We start from the raw sequence: 20,179 nt of genomic DNA, 5'->3' as shown, positions 1-20,179 counted from the left end.
TACGATATCTTACTCAGCCCATTGTCTTCTTTGCACCCAAGGAGAGTCTTTAAGCCATCGCAGCGCCATGTCATCGACATCACCGATACGATGCAAGACCTTTCCTCGGCCCGTCCACGAGAGGCTACAGAAGTACAAGAACAAGCAGGCCTCGATGCAAGGAAACGCCGGTCCGAGAGTCCTCCTACTCTCGGCTGCTCTCGCTCTTTCCGCGGGCGGAGATCAGGCTCGTGGTCTATCGTGGTGTTTAGGAAGCTTCTCGGCTTAAAGAGGGCATATTAGGGCGATCTGGAAATTAGGCGCCATCTGCCGCCTGATAAGACACGAGGCTTTGGAGGAAAAACTTCAAGCAAGCCCAAGTCTATTCTCGCTAGGATTGATTCAACTTAAAGTCTCAAGAAGTGCCAGTGGCAGTCACACTCGTGACAAGGAGATGATTGTGAACTTCGCTCTTGCTCCGTCCGGTCTCACGTGAGATATATGAGCTTTCAACTGGACCGACACTCGGGTTCTGGACTGGTCCTGGAGAGATCTGGCTGGTAGCAGAGAGATCCGCGTCGGAAAAGCAGAAGTAAACCTAGTTTCGCCCACCGAGGTGTTGCTTTGGCTACAAGGTCTCAAAGAGCTCAGGACGGTTGAATTCGTTTTCTCAGGGCTGGGACCTGTCAATTTCGTTGAGTGGCATGGTTATTTTCCAGACCTTACCAATTGGTCACGTATGATGTTGAAGAATTTGAGCAGACTTGAGAGGGTCGCCATCAGGTACGACGGAAGGGCTTTTTGAAGGCAAGTATGCAACAGACTTATGTTCTACGTGGATAAACTGCAAGCGTGTTCTCGCTTCTCGGTAATTCTTCTTGGGTCTTTTTCTGAGCAGCGTATTTTCTCCGCCGGTCTGATAGCTGACGTTTTCTTGTCCAGCACCTCGGTTTTTCGTCCCCAATATGTGTTTGCTGAGGCAGTTTTCTCCTTCTAATGGAGACAGTCCATGGTCAGATGATAACAACCTCGAGGTTGAGAGAACGTCTACACCTGGTTGTGGACCCATTTCTGCTAGTGTTTAAAACGCGCGATACTTCATCTGATACCTCTACTTGCTGCTTCTATTTTGCGTGTGGGGCGTCTTCCTTTCATCTGAAGTTTTCCGTCCCCCCCATATACTTCTTTTGTGCCTCTCCGACTTGCCGCCTCTTCTTCTCCAACTCAAAATCTCTAGAGCTTTTTATTTTCACTACTCTATCAAATACGCCAACTGATATAGGAGCCACTAATCATCGTCGCCATCATCCTCTCTCATGGCATCACTCCAGGACATCCAGGTTATGGGCGCTACGCAAAGCTTGATACATGGTAATGATTCCCAAAGTCAGTTAGTGCAACCGATACGCTAACAGCCCTGCGCAGCAAATTCCCGCATGTCTACTCGCCCAACGTTAACCTCTGAGATATCCATCACCATGCCTTCCTCCCCTCAAGCTTCCGGGCCTCTGCTGTTCCGTCTCCCACTCGAGCTCAGGCTCATGATATACCGCTACGTCTGGAAGGTTAATCCCAAGCTTCACACAATCAGTCGCACTGGTCAACTGAGCACTTCCTACCTGTCTCACCAACTCTTAGCAATTGCGGGACTGGGCGCCATCTGCCAGCAAATGAGGATGGAAGCCTTTGACGAATACTTTCACCACGCTCAAGCCTACCTGCGCTGGGATTTTTGCGGTAGTGGTTCCAGGTTGGGTATCAATAAATATTAACTGGAGAAAATGTTAGGCTCCGCCTTACTCCTGGCTCACCTCAGACATGTGAGTGTCTACTGGACAACCGAGCTGAAATTCGACAAATTTGCAGTTTCGTTCATGGAAGCATTGTACTGGCTTCAATTTCTTAAGCAGCTCAAAATGCTTGAGGTCATCTCAACCCCACTTGCACATGGCTTTGAGTATTACATGTCAACTAGGCCACAATCACGGTTGATCTTACGGAATCTCCGCGGACTGGAAAAAACGACGATCAAATATGACTTCGCCGGCTTTTCGCAGGGCAAAGCAGAACGTCAAATTGTGGAGTTGAACGTCGACGAATATTCCCTCAAACTAAAAGAGAGATCGATAGTCTTGCATCACTGCCCGAGGTATTTTATTTTTTGCTGGTTCTTACTTCAATTTTTTTTTTTAGCCTTGCTCCTTCCCAACAAGTTCCTATGACTGAAGTAGTCTACCATAGAATTTAACCGCTTATCTAGGACGTCAAACCCCCCTGTCAGCCAATCAAGGAGCATCTGGGGTGCCTCAACCCTCGTTGGATGAAGACAAGGTCCACCGGGATCTAGTCATAGCATGGTCAGATCGCCCTGCACCCAAGTGAGTGTCCCTTGTCCTCTTTCACACTGTGTTAGACAGCTCCACTGACATCTGGTTTTTGACAGACTTTAGCGCACAGTTCCGATACCGATTTCTCCTCCAACCTGGATCACGACCATTCCTGCTCGACGACGACTCTGCTCTCGACCGGATGGTTGGGAATCTCGTTGCCTCCAAGAAAGTCAGTCCGCGCTCAGGCCACGCTCAGGCTGCGCTCAGGCCGCGCTCAGGCCGATGCAGAAGGGCTAAATAGCCTGTTCAGGGCCGACAGTTATTGTTGCTGCATTTTCACACAGACAGGCTTCTTCGGAGAATCGCGCATTTCGTTCTCACGAGTTGACTGGTTCCCTTTTTTTTTGGGACTCGTTGACAGGTATCAAAATGGCCACGCTTTGGGACGGGGGGTTCCCCGACTTGGGACTGGAGAAGATTACGGTTAGACTGGAATAGGGTGACTCGAAAATTGACGGCGTCTGGGGAAGCACCGAGTGGCCAACACTTTAACAAGGATGTGGAAGGGCTTGCTGAGGTACCTGAGGTACTCGCAGATGCCAATAGCGCGCTTTGCCTACCCTTGTGATGCTTTGAGGGGAAGAGCTTTTGCTTCCGGTGGGATAAGGACAGAAATTGGCAAGTGGTGGTTTAGAACACAAAAATACAGACCCAGCGTATTGAGCATCGCCCTAGAGTTTTTAAAGATATCAGTAGCGTTGGAGCCCTTTGGTTTGAAACTAGGTAGTTTTATACTGCAAGTTCATGCATTTCGGGACCAATTCATTATGTTTCATGGCTACAGCGTACGCGATACATCAGACTGCCGTTCGAGTTTCGGTGATTTTGAGGTCAAGAAAGACCTGGAAGTGGGATTACCTACGTTGAATGAGTATCTTACGATGTGCAAACAATGTACTGCCGCTAACATCAGGTACTGAAGAAAAAGTTGAGGAGGAAAAGTGAACTTCCAAGGGGGAAGGCTTGCTCGGAAGGACTGGGGGTTTTCCCCGTCCTCAACAGTTCCTGACCCAAGCCTAGAACCACAACATGAACGCGGGCCGTGAATAAAAGACAGTCGCAAATTATCCACTCTCTTGAGTATCTAAATTATGCCCGATCTTGATGTCTCTCTGCTCTTCCTCAAAGCCACAGGTCAAAGAAAGAGGCGACGTGGAACCTGACCAACGGTAGGAGGCTATCGCATCCGAAAACAAGCCGAGTATGCTGACGTTCCGATACTAGTTGTCCTTCCCGTATGTCACATACCTAAATATTGGAAGCTTGCACGGAAGTTCAAACGAGGAATGGAGAACGGACACCGCACAGGCACGCATAAATGGGGAGGAAAGGGGGAAGAAATGTGAAATCCCGTTGAGTCAAAGAAAGCGCTTTCTAAGCGACGACGGAAATATGGGAGGTGGCCCAAGACTACCTACTGAATGACCTCCCCAGAACCAGCATCACTCACACATCGTAGCAGCATCATGGACTTTCATGACCTAATTTCATTTTTCTGTCTACCTACCTCTACGGAAGGAGTGTCCTGAGAGTGGGTGATGGGTGCAGATTTTCGGGTTGCTTGGCAAGTTGTGGAGGAAAGAGGAAGTGGAGGGTTCCTGTCTGGTTTCGTGCAGGACATTCCCATCGTACCTACCTACTCCACGTCTCTGGACTTCTGGCAGCCGTCTTTTGGCTACCTCTCATTATTGTAGGCACTCATAACTTCTCCCCAAATCTTGACACCATCAGGAAACCGAAATTCCGTCGGCTCATCTCGTTTTTTTCTCCCATATCCATGCAGCGTTTCCTTGCATCACCGGTGATTTCCAAACACCGCTGTCGCCAGAAGGCAACATTCAAAGACTGGCAGTCTATAGAGAAAATACCGCATCGTCTACTCTCATCTTCCTTTCTTTGTTTGTCCCCTCAACCCGCCTTTTTGACTCAACTCAGAAACATGAACCAGGTTCCACTTGACGGGACCTACGGTACATCTAGGCACTGCCATGCACGCTGTTGGTTAATGTCGCGTATGCAAGGTAGACAGGCATCTTCCATTGCACTGCGTATGCGTCTGCAAAGCCCCGCTGACTTGGAGGTGCACAAACTCCTATATAGCTCCATCGCCGCACTCCGGCCCTCCCCTTTGCGAACAAACTCTCTTCGTTGATTCCTCCAGACCAGAAAACAACTTTGACAACTTCGCAAAACACGGCGAAGTTACAGTGGTGAGCCGGACACAAACTTTCTTCCTACTTAGCCCACCTTGCCATTTGGACAGGTCGGTAAATCCGTTATTTTGGCATACTCTGCCACCCCTTCAACGAATAAGCCTCTCAATGATTTATACGCAGTACCCCACCGTCGCCTTTCAACGTCGTGAAGAGTTTACCACTTCATACTCCACGTCATGGTTTTTGTCAGTCAGATGCGCGGTAAACCGAAGCGCACCTGGGACTCGCTTTGCTACCCTGCCCCTACCACGCCTGACGATAGTACCACTCCCGCCCCATACACCGAGCCGTTTCCACTGTTCTTTCTGCCGGTGGAGATCCAGCTCATAATCTACCGCTTTGCGTGGACGACTGGACCAGTAGAAGAGCACCCCTACACGTTTCTCACCGATGATCTCTTGTACTTCGTTCGCCGTACCAAGAAATCGAACGATTTGATACAGATTGAACTGAGCGATAAAATCCAAGAGGAGCTCTCGACAGTTTGTGCCATGGGCGCTACCTGCCGCCACATGAGGCATGTCGTTTACGACGAGTATTTTTCGCGTACTCAGGCAGTGTCACAATTCAACATCATCTCATTTCAACATAACAGCATCGACACGGGCTTAAATGCCATGAACCACAACGTGCGACCGGTTATAGAAGGGTCGATCTTTCTTTCGGAACATGCCCGGCATGCATGTCTCGTGATAAATGATGTGCATGTTAAGTTCGACGAGGGCTTGGAAGATCACAGGTTGAAATGGTTAATGGGCCTGAAGAAGTTGACGACGCTGGAGGTGGTGTTCGAACAGCAGCAATACACGGGATGGAGAAATAAAACTTGGTGGTGGAAGGGTCACCCGGGCCTCGAGGCGGCAAAACTTGGACTTCAGAGTCTGCCGCGCTTAGAGAAGCTGGTGTTAAGGCTCAAGTGGTCTCATAGCCAGCCACAGAAAGAAGCAATTTCATGGGATGATGTCCCATGGTTCCAGGAACTTAGAGACGTGTTCTTAGAGAACGTTGCTGTGTCCGAGGTACGTTGTTCTCCTCCCGTTCTTTATGTACCACCCCGACTAGAATTCAATGTGAATGGTCGCTGACCGGAATATTAAACAACACACAGAGCCCCGAGAAGCGCTGCTTCAAATTCAATAAACATATCGGCGTCACATATCACGACTGGCCGTGTTCCTACAAGATCTAAACCCACTTCTCCTCCCCCATCAACAACACGACCCGCTTCCACATATAGTGTGCCCTTGGGCATTAATTCACGACATCCTTGCTTTGAAGGGTTTGATTAGCACCCATCCACATGATGTCATCAATGCAACAGAGCAGAGCCGACAATTGAGTAGATTGTCCACCATTAAGCAAACGCCGGGCTGTTACTGGGATCCTATATACACTGCGGTTCTTGAAGGGCAGATATGTTGAAACCTGGGCTCTCCGAACCTGACGAATATTCTGGATACATCCAAGGTTAAATGCTCAATCTAGCAATCCATGCAGCGGGCCAAGGTTTCGTTGGTAGGTGGCAGTTCATGGTATGTTTTCGTCCCGACTCTTGCGGAGTGAAGGGTCCTACTAGATATTCACATTCACTCACGACCCATATTTCCCTTCACTTACGTTTGGTTTGCATTTTGGCCTTTTCATTCCAACCCTATAAAATACTTTTCTCAGTTTTTTCTCCCGGGAATTTTCATCCTGGAACACTCAGCCATTTGCCTCCTGCGAGTTCTCAACGCTCACTCCACGATGGGTGACGAGCGTGCAAAGAGCAGCTCGACTACCAACACAGTTATGTCCGCCCAACCTACCATCCAAGTGTTCCGGCTTCGCGCGCTGCCAGCAGAGATTCAGCTCGAGATCTACCGACATGCCTGGACGTTCGCTCCAATTCGGCGAGGCCAAAATCCCCAACGCGACATCAGGGCCTCTGTATGCGGCGGTCCACACTCTTTCCAGGTGCAGGAACAACTATCGACAATTAAGTCCATGGCCACCATCTGCTACAGGATGCAAAACCAGGTTTACGCCGAGTTCCGAGTTTTTCTCTCGCACCCTAGCCTACACATCCACCAACTTGCCTTCTACTGTCAAAGAAAGGCGCGACTCCTGCGCCTCAAGGATCCTCATCGAACAATCAGGGCTCCTGAGAGCACACCTCCAGCACGCGTGTCTCGTGTTGTGCCGAAAATCTGTAGAATTTCACATGTATACATTCGCTCTGATCAAGGGGCGCACGCGGGGTGAGAGGGCGTTGAACTGGCTGGCGAGCTTCAAGTCGTTGAAGACGTTGGAGGTCGTCTTTGACCTCAGCGATCTAGATCAGGGGCGCGCAGCGATTTACAGGGAGACTGAAGCTGCGCTTGTAGAGTCGGCCTGTCGACGTCTGACCCAGACCCTTCCGAGGTTGGAGAAGGTGGTTACCAGATGGTACATGCGTCCGGGGAGCATCACCGAAGAAACGGCGGACCTTATCTTGGAGCACATCCCGCAGCTCGTGGTACATGAGAAGTTGTTGAAAAGGCTTGCGTCTGCTTCCTGAGGTATTTTGCGTTGCCCTTCCCCAACTTCACATTTAGGTTGTCGACAGGCTGGGAACTGGTTCTGATTTTGTTTTGAAGCAGAAATGTTACAAGTTTGACCAGCACATAGGCGTCCACGAGGTTTATGGCTAGCCTCCTTGCTCTTACCAAATCTGAACGAGGTCATCTTCCTCCCTAGTCCCTACGGGCCAAGTCTACTATGTTACTTTCTCGACAACTATCACCCAGGACACCTATCGCCAAACCGTGGCCATGATTGCAGCGGAAGAATTATTTGAGGTGGAAGTGTTGGAAGACCCGTGCGAGGACCTCATGTTTCTTCAGGACTCGCGCATATTACGGGGAGGAGTTAATCACTATCTGGTTGTCAGTCAATTGGTCAGAGCCATCTATCTGCTTGGGGGAAGAGCATGTAGAAGGGCAAGCTAGTGTCCTAATGAACACGATAGACGTATTCCCTCCAACCGAAAGATTAAAAGGAAAAAAAAAAAAAAAGAAAGAAAACAAAGCAAAAACACAAAACCTACCTCTTTGTGCCATTCTTACAATGTCTGATATTACCCGTGGTTGCTTTGCTCTTGCTTTGATCGTTAATCTGACCATCTACTTGTATGTATGGAAAGGCGCTTTCCAAACCAGATGCCATGTCCGGAATAACCCAAGTGGTTGAGTTGAAGCAAACACAATGAAGTGGAAATGATATGTAAGAGGGTGGTTTTTGATGCGACCACTCCCAGCTCTTTGTCCTTTTCGCCCTATTAATGAGGAAAGAACGGAGAATCAAACTTCTACGGTGCCCGGACTGTCCAGCTTTCTCACCCACTGACACTCCTTCCTCAAGCATAAAACGCACATATTCGAGCAGTATGCCTACAGATTATGCGTGATTTCCAGGGAACCTAAACACGTGTTGACCGGAATTACCGTATGGGGTAGGTTTTCGGCGTGTGTGCATTACCTTTTTACTTCGCACAACCTGGAAGGGTTTTCTTCCATTTTCCATCTGGCTGCTGACCCGAAACTTTCTGATGTCGTTTTTCGATTCACGTTTATCATTCACCACCGCTCCAGCCGTCTCAACTCCTTCAGAATTGGAGCATTGTTGCTTCGCGAGTTCGCGTTTGCTTCTTTTAGGAACCAACACCTCTTCTCACATCTCTACATCTGATACCTCCGATCGCATCGCAGTCTTAGCACCAAATGTCCGATGAACAGACACCGCCATGTCTTCCACCGAACACATCGCGAAAGTCTCGACAACTCCATCTACATCAAATTGACCGATCCCAACAACTCCCCCGGCAACAAGTCAGAAACGCGTCCCTTTCCTGCGTTCGCCAACCGAGATCAAACCCATAATTTACCGGTATGCCTGGAAAGTCGACCCTGGACCAGACAATACCGGCGGCCTTACTGTCAGTACGATCATGAATACGAGTACGATCTGCAACACACATGCTTGAGAGACGAGCTGAAGGCAATCCACAGATTGGGCTCCATCTGCAAGGAAATCCCGCTGGGCGCCTACCACGAGTACTTTCCCCGGGGTCAGTTCATACCCAGTGTTGGCATGAGCCTCATAGGACTGGAGTAGGCGGGAACCCGAGATCACGATCCACGCCCTCACCATGAGAATTGTAAAGAAATTGAGTTTGCCGAGGAACAACACTCAGCACGTTGTGCTGCATCGGGGACCCATCTTTTATGATGAGGGAGTTTTCCTCGAGCTTCAGGGCCAATGTATACAGTGGCTCGCGACTCTCAAACGGTTGAAGTCGCTGAAAATCATGTTCGCGGCAGAGCCATACAAAGACGAATTTGGTCGGCCATCGGAGAAACGCACACTTCCAAAGCTAAATGAACTCTCTCATTACCGCAGGCTGCACGAAGAACGCAATTGTGCGTCTCCCACGGCCCGAGAAGCTTGTCTTTAGCTTGGAGACCCAAAGTTACCTTATGTGGATTGCGTGGAGAGAATCCCATGGCTTCGACTCTTCATACGAACCCGTTTCTGAAAAGATTGGGCCTGTGTCTGGCAAGGTACCTTAGGCACGTCGTCTTTCCCCTTCTCCCGTCAGTCCATTATATCAACAACAACCCAATTTTTCATTTGCTAATTAATACCGAGCTGGTGGATTGTTAAACATAGGGAGATGAACAGAAAGACAGATCCGATTTATTACCATCGACTGCCTAAGCCTGACCATGCCCCCCCGCCCCATCGAAATCATACCAAATATACGTAAACCCCGCCCTCGGCGACTTCGTGCCTCTTGTCAAACGGCCCAAAGATATCACACGCAGCACTGGCTCTCGCCATCGTTCGTAAGATTCTCCAGGGGGCATATCCTGACCACTTATGCTTCCACCTCTCCTTGATGACAGGATAGGTATGGTCATGGCCCTACATCCAGAAGCCCAAACAGTACCTGTAGCAAGAACAAAGAGAGCATGATAGGTATGGTCAATACATCACACATTTAGGCGTCTTTATTTCGCCTGTGCTTTGAACCCAGCTTCTTGAGCTTATTTCGAATGGAAGAGTCCCTGGTGGTAGATTCTGTCCAATGCAGTTAAATCCTTCGGCGACCAGATCCTCCGCGAAACAACCCAGACACTCGAATATAACTTTACCTCCAAATCTCCAATCAACTAACTGGCCCCATATCCCAATAGAGTACAGTGTCGTTTTTCTGGCCCCTCCATTTTGTTTGCTTGATATTGTGACGGTGCTCAAAACCTGTTGTCTGCGTTTCGTTCACGGATATTCTCCAGTTCCTCCAGTCTTGGTATGTGCCAGCACCAAGTCAGACACTACGCGACCATTCAGTCAAACAGTTTCCATTCGTTCCCATTTTGCAACCTCCGATCTTGAATCGCATTGATCTTTTAGCAAGTCCTTATAAGCGGCAGTGATCAAGTGTTTGGTCCCCCCAGTGGCCAGCGCCCCTTGTTGGTGACAAACAAAGGACGCCTGGCCCTTGGCGACCCTGGATTTTTGGTTGTGGTACCAAGAGATGGCATGGCATGGCGCGTAGCTTTGTCAGCAACATTCCAGTTGTTTTCTCCGCGGCGACAACGGTTTCGGGTGGTGACAGAATCGCGCTGCGGCGGCAATGTCAATGGTTGCAATGTGAGGAAACTCACGCTACGCGCAATCAAATTTTCCTAAAAGTTTTCAAGACACTCGGCCAGTACTCCAGGGACACTCGGTCATTACCTGCCATAGAATGCGCATGCCTCTCACAAAACTAGTAGGGTTGGCTTATTGCTGAGATACCATGGTCTACATTGCTTTACAGATACAATTCCACAATAGTAGGAGCTTTTTGAAGACTGGTTGAATAGTAGGAGTAACGAAAAGTGTCGGAATTCGCCTGGAATTTGTTTCCGCTAATATTATTTAGTAAAAGTACGGCCGGATGTAGCAAAATACAAGGTGTTCTGATGCTTTTATGAGTGGTGCAGTGGTGTTTTTCATCGTCAGCATGATTCATGATCCAAGATATATTTCTCTGTAAACTGGACTGGTCTCAGTAGTGACTCCGAAATATGCTCTTCCCGTCCTAATGCTTTGTCAACCTCAATATCCCATTCAATGTTCTTTGTAGACGCGCCAGCTGCCTGCCACACGAGGCTCAAAAAGGGGGAGGGGTAGTCCTGTGGCTGATCACCTGGGCACATACCTCTATTCGATTAGACGGTCCCAAGATGAAGAGAGGATGATATGTGGCTGTAGAACCAAAAAGAATGAAGCGCTATCCCCCCTCCAACCTCCCAGCTTCCCCCTCTCGTGAAGCCACCTTAAGTTTTCCTGTGAATGGGCTTCCGCCCCCCTCCCCCACAAAATAAACTAACACACCGCCCATATACTGCCTCTAGTTGGTTGAAGATAGCATATCGTTTTAAGGTTTGGCTTTTTTGAGGGATCCTTCACCTTTTGCCAGGCTCTAGCGGGCGACCTCAGTCCAATTCACGAGGACCTGCAGTATTGCCACCTGCATGATGTCTCTATCCTGCTCCTACATAAAGCAAGCTATTTTTAAAATTCTAGAAGTTTTAAAATTTCCTTTGCTTTTCTACTTCTCACCATCGGCCATCAGACAATATTTTAGAAGACACCCGTGTGTAATATTGCACCTCTGGACTTGACACACCAAGTGCTTTTGTATTATACACATCACCAGTCTTCTAAGACAAGCAAGCAACCATGCCTTTCTCCTACTTCAATGATGCGTTCCATGTCTTTGAAGATCCGAATGCGCTTCCTAGGCAAGTCTTAGCCCGCGACAACGGCTATGACGATGGCGCTGTCGAGGGCGGCTGGGACTTCGGCGGCGACAACCAGGCCCCGGTCGACGACGGCATCGACTGGGACGAGGAGTTGGCTATCAACAACAACTCGGCTCAGGACAACTCGGTTCAGGCCAGCCCAGTTCAGGACAACAACTCGGTTCGAAACCACTCGGTTCAACACCACTCGACTACCGTCCCCTGTACTTGCGGCAACCACCACCATACCGGCGACCATTCTGATGTCGACACCGCGGTTATTGTCAGCAACATCAACCCCGTCCCTGCCTCCAAGCCTGGCTTCGGCAACCCGCACGACGACAACCCGGTCACCATTAACCGGATTCCTCGCTCGCAGCTCCATCCAGCCATAGGCACCTCGGCCACTGGCAGCTATATTCACGCCAGCGCGATCTTGGGCGACGGATTCACAGGTAAGAATCCATCCCAGACAACCATAAATGCATCTGAATATGTCAACTAACACTTCGACTATAGACTACTCGCCTACTGGCAACTCAGTTGGAGGCAATCCGGTTGTGGGAGCCGGCAGTAATGCCATTGGTAGCTCGGTTGTGTCTAGTCCGTCCTTCGTTGGTAATCCTGTTTCCCAGGTCATTGACAACATCTTTGTCAACAACTCTGTTAACGCCAACTTGGCTACAGCCAACAACCAGCTCCAGTCCGCGGGCAATCCTGTCCTAGGCTCTTCCATCACGGGCCCGGGCAGCAACCAAGCCGCAGCTCTCACTGACCAACAGTTATATTTGCTTCAGGTGATTGAGGCTTATAAGCAGCAGCAGCTTCATGGAATTCCTGGTGCCGCTCAGGGTTTGGCTCATGCTGAGGCTAAGCTTGGGGCTCTGAATGCCGCTCAGGCTAGGGCTGAGGCTCTTACTGCCATTAAGGCTAAGCTTCGGGCTTCTTATGCCGCTCAGGCTAGGGCCGAGGCTCTTACTGCCATTAAGGCTAAGCTTCAGGCTTCTTATGCCGCTCAGAGTGCTCCAGCCCAGGCTATTCTTGCTGCCGCTCAGAGTGCTCAAGCCCAGGCTCTTCGTACTGCCACTCAGAGTGCTCAAGCCCAGGCTCTTCGTGCTGCCGTTAAGAGTGCTCAAGCCCAGGCTCACGTTGCCCGTCAAGTTGCTGCCGGCCAGGTTCATGTTCATGTTCCTTCCGCTGTCACCGCGTCGACCTCCTCCAGTGTCGCGTCCACATCTTCGGCGCGTCACCGCGTCAACCAGCAGCCCATGAACAACAACGTTGTCACAGGCAACGTCGTCACCGGCACCAACCAAGCTGTCACCGTGTCAGCAACCCCCGCTCCGGCTCCGGCTAGGGTCCTCCCGCTCCTCCCCGCCTGCCTCCTTCATGAGCGCTTCGATTTTATGAAGCTCCCTTACGAGATTCAACTCATGATCTTCGGCTACGTCTGGGACAGCCCCGACCCCCTTCCCGCCCCCGCCAACGCCCGCACCTATCAACAGCAGCTCGAGTTCTACTCCTCTCCGCGCCACCTGCGCCGCCAGCTCCAGGACTTATTCAAGCTCGGCTCCATCAGCCAGCACTTCCGCAAAGTCGCCTACAGGGAGTACTTCCGCGTCACGCAGCTGTACCTGCGTTACGAGACGCACTGGCGCTGGTATCGGGGCCAGCCCTTTGGCAGCGCGGAGCTGAACACGACCATGACCTCGCTCTGGGACGTAGCCGAGGCCGACTCCGACGGATCAGGTTCGTTTTCTCCCCTGTCACCCCTTCGGGCCGTGCTAGAGCAGCACCTCGTGCACGTCGCGTGGCACGTCGGTCCCGTCTTCCAGCCGGCGCTGAACACCAAGATGAAGAAGTGTTTGGAGTGGCTACAGACGCGATGCAGAAACATCAAGACCATCGAGATCATCGTCGGGTTCCGCACCGCGCACGTCCGCCCCGGCCAGGTCCGCGATCTGATCGCTCGGAAGAACAAGTTCGCTGGTCGCGGAATGGACATTGAGCGGTTCAAGGGCTTTCGCCATCTGCACAGGTACAGTGTCAACCGCGTTGTGGACGAGCTGAAGCGCAAGATGAAGACGGGCGGATGTCTGGAGAAGGTGGTGTTTACGTACGAGCCGTTTGTCAACGAGAGTCTTGACTCTCGGGAGCGCGGCACTATTGATTTGCAGCGGCTGCTGGAGCGTTCCGAGTGGTGGATTGAGTGGAAGGAGGAGGTGAGAAGGAAGCTTGGAGAGGCTGAGCCTGTCAAGGTATGTTTGTTATTTTCCGCTCTTTAGTGTTGTTGGGTCTTTGTTTTACTTACTAACGTATTCATGTTCTTATAGATCAAGAAACAGATCGAAGACAGCATTCGCCCGTACAAGTTCCAGCAGCATCTTGGCCACCTCAACCCCAAGTGGCATAAGTCTTCCGAGATCTAGCGGCCGACCGCATCGTCCGCCTCCGTGCCGTTCGACCCCCACAGTGGCAGCAGGCTATGGGATTCTTTGCATATTGCATCGAAAGTCCTCAGTCTTACGTCACAACCAGGATGCTGAAAGCTGCCAGCTGGTTGTCCAGCTAGTAGCAATCGGCTCCTAGGGCATCTGCCCATATCCCAACGTACCAACCCCTTAACATATAACACCAAGGCAGTGGAAAGGGAGGTTGAAGACTTTACCTCTCGGCCTGGTGTTGAAGAGCAGTACACGCAATGCTCAATCTTCAGCACTATACAGTTTAACAAAGATTATTACCCAAATCTTCCGGCTAAGGGAGTAGTTGCTGGCAGGTAGACATACATACCTGGACACGACGCCTAGCCAATGGAAGATCTAACAGTCAGTTCGAAATGGGAACCGTTCGCTTTGAGGTGGAGGAAGCCAATGGAAACAATGGATTCATCACATACATATAGCTAGGACCCAATCGACAGAACCCAAAAGATAACAGTCAGATCAATCTTGCTCTCTTTGCCTTGCGTTTTCGTGACATCTTTGTGACAGTGACATGTGCATTCGATAGAAAGGAATGTTGATTGCATAAGCAGGTGTGATGACAAGGGTTCATACTAACACATGTGGCGCTTCGCTTGGTGCAAGATTTACAGCCAGAACAAAGCCATTGTTCGGTGAACAAGAAATGCGTCTGGTAAAATTGAGTAACAAACATGTTGCGAACTTGCTAGGCGACAGCGTGTATTGCAGTGACTGGTTATGTTTTGTTCCGCCGTTGACTGACCATAGGACATAGACACTCCATCCTCTCACTTCTTCGTAGCCTTAACTGCCTCAACGTCCTCCTCGAGCGGCAGGATATCCGGCACCGGGCCCAACGGCGTGATCCCCTTGGGATTGATCTGAGGATGCGAGCAAGTGTAGTGCTTCTTGATGTGCAAGAAGTTGGTGGTCTCACGGAAAGCGGGCACGTTCCAGTATAGGTTACGCATCCACCTGTGGATAGCTGGGTATCCAGACCGGATGTCGCGCAAGTTGCACTTGAAGTGCTGGACGTAGACGGGGTCGAAGCGGATGATTGTCGGGAATCTGTTGTCATCGTCAGCACCACGTCTCTCACAAGTCACCAGAACCAGAAAGGGGGGAGAGAACTCACAATCTCACATCAACCTCCGTCAACCTCTCTCCAAACCAATACTCCCCCTTGCCCTTCGCTTGCACCTCCCTAAGATGCTTCTCGACCTTATCCAGCCCCTCAAACAACTTGACCACATTCTTCTCATACGCCTCCTGCGTCGTCGCAAACCCACTCTTATACACCCCATTGTTGATATCATGATACACCCACTCATTAACCTCATCAATCTGGCTCCTCAGATCCTCGGGGTACAGATCCAGCTCCTTCGCCTTCTGGTCCTCAATAATCCCACCAAATTCCCTCCCCAACATCCTCACAATCTCACTACTCTCATTATTCACAATCTTCCCTTTCTTCTTATCAAACAGCACCGGCACCGTGAACCGCCCCTTATACTCCGGCTCCACATCAAAATATACCTCCCTAATGAACTCCTTTCCGCCCACCGGATCCGGGATAACCTGCTCCCCTGCCGCGTCCCCGTCCTTAGCACCTTCCTCAGCAGTAGGGAACCGCCATCCCTTCTCGCCCATGTGCCAGTGCACGGAGCTGAAGGAGATCACATCCTCTAGCCCTTTGAGCTTGCGCACGATCAGGGCGCGTGTTGCCCATGGACAGGCGTAGCTGACGTAGAGGTGGTAGCGGCCCTTTTCGGGAGGGAAGGGAGAGGAAGGGTCGGAGGAAGAAATGAAATTGCGGAAGGAGGAGTCTTGACGCTTGAACTCGCCTGATTTGTCACCGGGTTTTACCCAGTCGGTGATTTTGTCGGAGGGTTGTTGTTGTTGGCCGGAGGGGGTATCGGCGGCGGCGCCGGGGGTGTTTTTGGTGGCCATTTTGGTGGTAGTGGGTGTTGAGTTCAAGTTAGAGTAAGATGAGATGTTCCGGATAGAGGTTCGGATGGCAGGGACGGTCGTGTTTATAGAGGCAGAAGATGGAGTGATGCTGCGGGGTCGAAGCAATGCTGGAGATGTCACTGCAGCAGAGAGGTTGAGACGAAAGCGAAGGCTCATGAGCAAGTGACAAAATGTATAAAGACTCTCTTTTTTAGGGACCACAGGTGTAACAAGGTTGTTTGCGCGATCATGTCAAGACAATTGAATATGGTATATATACCGAGCTGCATCTAGAACCCAAGACGTTATTCGCTGAATTCCACCAAGACGCTGACAAAGAAGACGCACGATGTTAGCGGGGGATTACTGAGCACACAGTCCAAGGTCCGATTGGAGTTGTCAATGACCTCACTGCATCCCATTGGCTGGTCTCGGCTGTTTGGTCCAATCGTGGCTGGTGCGTTTGTTTGATCCAATGTGGCTGATGCGTTTGTTTGATCCGATGTGGCTGGTCATATTATAGCGGCGTACCGTGACCAATCGCGTCGAGCGCCAGCTGGCTGCATCATGTGACTTTGTTTGCAAGGGCATCCAAGTCAATAGGGCTCCGCACGCACGTCGCTCACGAATGCCTGAACAACCTGAACAACATCAATACACGAGTCGTATCATCCACATCGCCGTCGACGCCGCGCCCATCCAACTTCCGTCATCAATTCAACTTGATCAAACGCGAGTAATCCGCGTATCTTTTCATTCCCACCTCGACCCCCAACCTCGCCATGGCAGACTTGCTGCCCTCTACACCGCCATCTCGGCTTCCCGACCACGGTGACGACGTTCACCCTCCTCGCGACGTCAACTACGAGTCGACACAGCCTTATTCGCTATCCTCCCAAGAGTCAGTCATGGTCATATTACCGGTGCGATGATTGCTCGGCTCCTCCCGGTCGGTGAGCATTCAGGCATGGCGTCCGTCTTGCTTCACGTGTGCACCGTCACCCAGGAGCAGCCTGGCCATCATCACGAGTTTGTTCAATAACCCCTCCTCCCCCTTCACATCCACTCCCCGTTCTTTGCAAGCGATACGCGTCTGAAGTGGCATGTCTCAGCCGGTTAAGATTCTTCATAAACCGCCAACTCCTACCCATTAGGCACGCCTGGTGGAAGGACTGGGTCTCTTGATTGTTTGGGGCAGTTACGGATGGCTATATCGTTGGCATGTACTCGAAGTATGTGTCCCAAGCTGTCAAGGGGCTGTATAAATGGCCAACTCCTACCCATCAGGTACGCCTGTTGGAAGGACTGGGTCACTTGATTCGCTTGGGGTACTGCTAAGAGCTACGTGGTTGACAGCGGCATCATGACAAGACTCGAAATCCCGTTCCTTGCAAGCGATAGGGTTTGAAGTGGCATGTCTCAGCCGGTCAAGGGGCTGTATAAATGGCCAACTCCTACCCATCAGGTACGCCTGATGGAAGGACTGGGTCTCTTGATTGTCTGGGGCAGTTACGGATGGCTTTATCGTTGTTTCAAGCTGTCAAGGGGCTGTATAAATGGCCAACTCCTACCCATCAGGTACGCCTGTTGGAAGGACTGGGTCACTTGATTCGCTTGGGGCGTTGTTAAGAAATAGGTGGTTGACAGCAGTGTCATGATCGCTGACTCAAAATCACATCTCACTTCCTCTCGGCCAGTGCTGAATGCCCACCACCACACATGCACATCGCTCCGTCTCGCAAGCGATACGAGTCTGAAGTGGCGTCTCTCAGCCGGTCAAGGCTCTATGTAAACAGCCAACTCCTACCCAGCAGGTACACCTGATGGAAGGACTGGGATTCTTGATTCGCTTGGGACGTTGCTGAGAGTCACATTGTCACGCTGGACCGGGGAGACCACCACCCCAAATCTCATGACGGTATACTAATTCCCTTGGTTATCCACGCTCACGGATATGTTCAAGGGAGCAACGTGAATTCGGCAACGGCATCCTTGACACAGCATCCTTCACCACCGACGATGACCGACACATCAAAATCAACCTATATGCTCGAACTGGGGTTGTAGCATGGACAGACGATTCCGAAGAGGAGCACCATACCTCCGAACTGCACATGGATCTCCACATGGATACCGGGAAGAAACAAGCCCTGTTCGCCTTACATGGATCCATCCGTCTCAGGAACAACAATAATAAACAAACGAACATCGTTCTGTTTATATATCCAGAGAGGATCCGGTCCATCAAAACTTCTCGCACCCGCCCCCCCGTCCCCGTGATGCAGGAAGGTCATGAGCATCACTTTATCGCTCTTCATTTCACCATGTCACGGCCACCCAGTTTTGTAGTCCCGAAAGGATCGCCCCTGGAACCGAAGGCACGGTATCAAGGTATTTTCAACGACATCAAGTCCTTGGGTACAGTGCGTCAATTTACTGTTTATCTGAACATTCTCAACCTCACACCTGAGGCTCGAGAACACTTAGCTTTGCTGCCCTCCGTCTTCTCGTCCGGCCGATTCGGCTCTATGGAAACCGATGAGGAACGGACATGCCTTGATACGTTATTCCCCACCGGGCTGGGCGAAGTGATTGACCCGCGCCGGATTCCGGTCCCTGCGGGCTCCAGCACCGGCCAGACTTTGGCAGAAATGGCAGAGGAAACAGCAGCGGAACCGACAGGCGTCATTGCCCCCCCATATCCTAAAGATGGCTCTGGGACTGCGCCGAGGTACTCGGCTTCTAATGGTCCGTGCATCCCGTATTCCATTACCGTGGCACCATCTCTCAAACTGCAGCTAACACCGCGCTCTTTCAGACCGAAAACGATGTTCAAGTGGATCCTTGTCTCCTGTGGCGACCACCATCATCACAACCACAGAGAATAAGAGGCCAGATGAATCGGTACGGCCGCCTTCTGTCCCAGGTGGCCATCTCCAAAGCCCAAATCAGCTCTCTACCCCGACTGGTATGAACCCTTGGTACCTCCAAAAAGACTTTTGCCCCAGACTAATGCCGTGCCCATTTCAGTCCGGAAGCGTCGATGCACAAGCGAACTGCTCTCTCGCTCTCCCACTAACAAGCACATCCTCCTCGCCATTCGAAGAGTGCTCGACCGCACCGCCAACCTTGACAGCAGAGTTAAGCAGGTTGAGAAATTGATAGCCGAGTGTCTCAATGTCGACAACACATGCCGATACGACACCGAGGAGGCGGAGCACATCTTCGGTCACATGAACGATAGGATCGACGACCAGATGCATGATGTGCGTTGCGAGCTCGAGGGCACCCTCTTGACCCAGACAGAGGAGTGGGTGGCCGAGACGGTTGAGTCGGTTCAGGAGGAGCTCCGGAAGGAGATCGAGGAGGTGTGGGTCGATGATATCCTGCAGGATATGACAGTGAAGGTGGAGAAGATGGTCAAGAGCGAAGTGTTGAAGGACATGGCTCAGGCAATGAAGGTGATGAAGAGCGCCCGGGCGGCCAGGGAAGATGGTGTAAAGCCGACAACAACGACAAGGAAAAGGAGGATGTCCAACACAACAACAGCGAGTACAATAACAGCGAGTACGCAGAGCACGGCCACGTCAACCAAGCAGCCGACATTCTCTGCGCCGACTTTACTGGCTGGCGCCAAGGAGGTGCACGCCGCCATGCAGGATATCCAGAAGCGGTACTCGGCGAAAATCTCGACAGAAGAAATGATGAGGGTTTTGGATTTCTTGTCCGAGGCAAGTTCCTTTACGGCTATCAAATATCTCGCGTGCAGTAACGACTTGAGGTGGCTGTACGTGCAGAGGTGGGCGAAGGTTGAAGGAGGATGAAGATGGGTAGCAAGGCTGGCAAGGGTAGTCAGGTCCGCTTTCAGCATCACGTCTAACGAATATATCACGACATCACGACACACTTTGAATATACTTTCACACGCACACATCAACTGTTTTCGATATGCCTCTTGTTTATGTCATGTATTTTTTGATCAAAATATCACAATGGTGCCTCGGTCCTGGTGTGTCCAGCTTTCCATATAACATATGAACGCTTGCTGTATGGCGATGTTTTCCAACACAAAACAACTGTGTTAGTGTCGAGCTCTCCAAAGCTCAAATGCCTTCCTTTCATTCATTTATCGATCCAATGTGTCTATGTACCTCTCCCTGTCCACTGCCACTGCTTTTTCTTAAGGCTTGATTGAAAACATCGCGCGACCTACTCCCAACCACTCCCAACCATTTGCCAATCTGAGCCAATGCAGCACACTTTCCATCTCTGCAGAGCCTTTCAGCCAGCTTCAGTTCTGAACATCCATAACCAGTCAAGATAACTGGCCATGCACTACCTCATACAACCATCCATCCATCCATCCA

General features: G+C 50.8%; 5 protein-coding genes across 5 annotated transcripts; 4 read left to right on the top strand and 1 right to left on the bottom strand.

Annotated features, from left to right (window-relative positions):
• The first annotated feature begins 4,504 nt into the window (after positions 1–4,504).
• Positions 4,505–5,901, top strand: SMAC4_01779 (uncharacterized protein). The gene is made up of 2 exons (XM_003348708.2): positions 4,505–5,604; positions 5,694–5,901. The coding sequence occupies exons 1-2, from the start codon at positions 4,762–4,764 to the stop codon at positions 5,772–5,774; spliced, it is 924 nt and encodes a 307-aa protein (XP_003348756.1). The 5' UTR covers positions 4,505–4,761; the 3' UTR covers positions 5,775–5,901.
• Positions 5,902–6,452: 551 nt separating this feature from the next.
• On the top strand, positions 6,453–7,604 carry SMAC4_01778 (uncharacterized protein; the record flags this gene model as incomplete). The annotated part of the gene is made up of 1 exon (XM_024655269.2): positions 6,453–7,604. One exon carries the CDS (start codon positions 6,453–6,455, stop codon positions 7,122–7,124), a length of 672 nt encoding a protein of 223 aa, XP_024511173.1. The 3' UTR covers positions 7,125–7,604.
• Positions 7,605–11,335: 3,731 nt separating this feature from the next.
• Positions 11,336–13,826, top strand: SMAC4_01777 (uncharacterized protein; the record flags this gene model as incomplete). The annotated part of the gene is made up of 3 exons (XM_003348706.2): positions 11,336–11,852; positions 11,917–13,655; positions 13,731–13,826. The coding sequence occupies 3 exons, from the start codon at positions 11,336–11,338 to the stop codon at positions 13,824–13,826; spliced, it is 2,352 nt and encodes a 783-aa protein (XP_003348754.2).
• A 711-nt stretch (positions 13,827–14,537) lies between these two features.
• Positions 14,538–16,213, bottom strand: SMAC4_01776 (uncharacterized protein). Its single transcript, XM_003348705.2, has 2 exons — positions 14,998–16,213; positions 14,538–14,930 (listed from the first exon to the last, which is right to left on the bottom strand). Exons 1-2 carry the CDS (start codon positions 15,987–15,989, stop codon positions 14,651–14,653), a joined length of 1,272 nt encoding a protein of 423 aa, XP_003348753.2. The 5' UTR covers positions 15,990–16,213; the 3' UTR covers positions 14,538–14,650.
• A 1,063-nt stretch (positions 16,214–17,276) lies between these two features.
• SMAC4_01775 (uncharacterized protein) lies at positions 17,277–19,876 on the top strand. The gene is made up of 3 exons (XM_066089645.1): positions 17,277–18,560; positions 18,631–18,780; positions 18,843–19,876. The coding sequence occupies exons 1-3, from the start codon at positions 17,927–17,929 to the stop codon at positions 19,634–19,636; spliced, it is 1,578 nt and encodes a 525-aa protein (XP_065946409.1). The 5' UTR covers positions 17,277–17,926; the 3' UTR covers positions 19,637–19,876.
• The last annotated feature ends 303 nt before the right edge of the window (positions 19,877–20,179 follow it).

Source organism: Sordaria macrospora, chromosome 3 (assembly GCF_033870435.1).
Source record: "Sordaria macrospora chromosome 3, complete sequence".
NCBI lineage: Eukaryota > Fungi > Ascomycota > Sordariomycetes > Sordariales > Sordariaceae > Sordaria > Sordaria macrospora.
The sequence above is the reverse complement of the archived record's forward strand: the minus strand, read 5'-3'. Positions and strand labels throughout refer to the sequence as shown.